The sequence below is a fragment of the Pseudopipra pipra genome, unplaced genomic scaffold, assembly GCF_036250125.1.
Source record: "Pseudopipra pipra isolate bDixPip1 unplaced genomic scaffold, bDixPip1.hap1 HAP1_SCAFFOLD_550, whole genome shotgun sequence".
Classification (NCBI taxonomy): domain Eukaryota; kingdom Metazoa; phylum Chordata; class Aves; order Passeriformes; family Pipridae; genus Pseudopipra; species Pseudopipra pipra.
In genome coordinates this window covers 1-2500 of record NW_026991036.1, presented here as the reverse complement: position 1 = coordinate 2500, position 2500 = coordinate 1, and the positions used below count along the sequence as shown (strand labels likewise).

The window sequence follows — 2500 nt, the reverse complement described above, 5'->3', positions numbered from 1 at the left end:
CCCGGCCCCCCCATGGAGCTTTTCCCGCCGTGTTGCTGTTCCCAGTGTGCCCGGACCTGGTGGACAAGTACCTGGAGGAGACGTCCATCCGCTACGTCACCCCCCGCGCCCCCGGGGACGCCCCGCCCGGCCTGGGGCACCCCCCAAAATCAGGTGGGGGCAAATTTGGGATTTGGGGGCCCCCTCGGGGGTATTTCCTGGGAATTATCCCGATTTTCCAGCCCTGGGTTCCCTGGGAATGCAGGGACACAGCTGGGGGGATGGGGGAGATCCCGAGGTTTGGGGTGGGAGGGGGGCCCTGCCTGGATCTTGGGGGGGTTTTGGGGGTCATTTGGGGTCACCCCTCAGCCCGTGGGACACGGGGACAGGGGGAAGGGACGGGATTTGGGGGGCCCCCTGTAATGGGGGGCAGATTTGGGGTCTTCATGTAATGGGGGGTATATTTGGGGTCTTCCTGTAATGGGGGTGAGATTTGGGGTCCCCCTGTAATGGGGGGTGAGATTTGGGGTCCCCCTGTAATGGGGGGTGAGATTTGGGGTCCCCCTGTAATGGGGGTGAGATTTGGGGTCCCCTGTAATGGGGGGTGAGATTTGGGATCCTCCTCTAACAGGGGATGAGATTTGGGGTCCCCCTGTAATGGGGGGTGAGATTTGGGATCCCCTGTAATGGGGGGCAGATTTGGGTTCCCCCTGTAATGGGGGTGAGATTTGGGGTCTTCATGTAATGGGGGTGAGATTTGGGTTCCCCCTGTAATGGGGGTGAGATTTGGGGTCCCCTGTAATGGGGGGTGTATTTGGGGTCTCCCTGTAATGGGGGGTGAGATTTGGGGTCTTCATGTAATGGGGGTGAGATTTGGGTTCCCCCTGTAATGGGGGTGAGATTTGGGGTCCCCTGTAATGGGGGGTATATTTGGGGTCCCCCTGTAAGGGGGGGTATATTTGGGGTCCCCCTGTAATGGGGGGTGTATTTGGGGTCCCCTGTAATGGGGGTGAGATTTGGGGTCCCCCTGTAAGGGGGGGTATATTTGGGGTGCCCTGACCCCCCTCTGTGCCCCCAGTGCCTGCCCCCCACCCCTCGCTGTGCTGCCCCCGGGGGGGGTGAGATTTGGGGTCCCCCTGTAATGGGGGGTGAGATTTGGGTTCCCCCTGTAATGGGGGTGAGATTTGGGGTCCCCTGTAATGGGGGGTGAGATTTGGGTTCCCCCTGTAATGGGGGTGAGATTTGGGGTCCCCCTGTAATGGGGGGTGAGATTTGGGATTCTCCTCTAACACGGGGTGAGATCTGGGGTCCCCTGTAATGGGGGGTATATTTGGGGTCCCCCTGTAAGGGGGGGTGTATTTGGGGTCCCTGACCCCCCTCTGTGCCCCCAGTGCCTGCCCCCCACCCCTCGCTGTGCTGCCCCCCGGGGGGGGTGAGATTTGGGGTCCCCCTGTAATGGGGGGTGAGATTTGGGATCCCCCTGTAATGGGGGGTGAGATTTGGGGTCCCCCTGTAATGGGGGATGAGATTTGGGGTCCCCTTGTAATGGGGGGTGAGATTTGGGGTCCTCCTGTAATGGGGGGTGAGATTTGGGGTCCCCTGTAATGGGGGGTGAGATTTGGGGTCCCCCTGTAATGGGGGGTGAGATTTGGGATCCCCTGTAATGGGGGGTGAGATTTGGGGTCCTCCTGTAATGGGGGGTGAGATTTGGGGTCCCCTTGTAATGGGGGGTGAGATTTGGGGTCCCCTGTAATGGGGGGTGAGATTTGGGGTCCCCTGTAATGGGGGGTGAGATTTGGGGTCCCCCTGTAATGGGGGGTGAGATTTGGGGTCCCCCTGTCATAGGGGGTATATTTGGGGTCTTCCTGTAATGGGGGGTGAGATTTGGGGTCCCCTTGTAATGGGGGGTGAGATTTGGGGTCCCCTGTAATGGGGGAGGAAATTTGGGGTCCCCTGTAATGGGGGTGAGATTTGGGGTCCCCTGTAATGGGGGGTATATTTGGGGTCCCCTGTAATGGGGGGTATATTTGGGATCCCCCTGTAATGGGGGGATAAAATTTGGGATCCCCTGTCATAGGGGGTATATTTGGGGTCCCCCTGTCATAGGGGGTATATTTGGGATCCCCCTGTCATAGGGGGTATATTTGGGGTCCCCCTGTAAGGGGGGGTGTATTTGGGGTCCCTGACCCCCCTTGTGCCCCCAGTGCCTGCCCCCCACCCCTCGCTGTGCTGCCCCCCGGGGGGGTGAGATTTGGGGTCCCCCCGTAATGGGGGTGAGATTTGGGATCCCCTGTAATGGGAGATGAGATTTGGGGTCCCCCTGTAATGGGGGTACATTTGGGGTCCCCTGTAATGGGGGGTGAGATTTGGGGTCCCCCTGTAATGGGGGGTGAGATTTGGGGTCCCCCTGTAATGGGGGTGAGATTTGGGATTCTCCTCTAACAGGGGGTGAGATCTGGGGTCCCCCTGTAATGGGGGGTATATTTGGGGTCCCCCTGTAAGGGGGGGTATATTTGGGGTA

General features: G+C 59.7%; 1 protein-coding gene across 1 annotated transcript in view; it reads left to right on the top strand.

Moving 5' to 3' along the window:
- The window catches only part of LOC135408657 (death effector domain-containing protein-like), a gene marked incomplete at its 3' end in the record, with an annotated part of 11679 nt that extends 10268 nt beyond the window's left edge, over positions 1-1411 (top strand). The window contains exons 3-4 of the mRNA XM_064643708.1: positions 46-153; positions 1371-1411. Of these exons, the coding sequence (XP_064499778.1) occupies positions 46-153; positions 1371-1411 (149 nt within the window). The remainder of the gene's footprint in view (positions 1-45; positions 154-1370) is intronic.
- Between the last annotated feature and the right edge of the window lie 1089 nt (positions 1412-2500).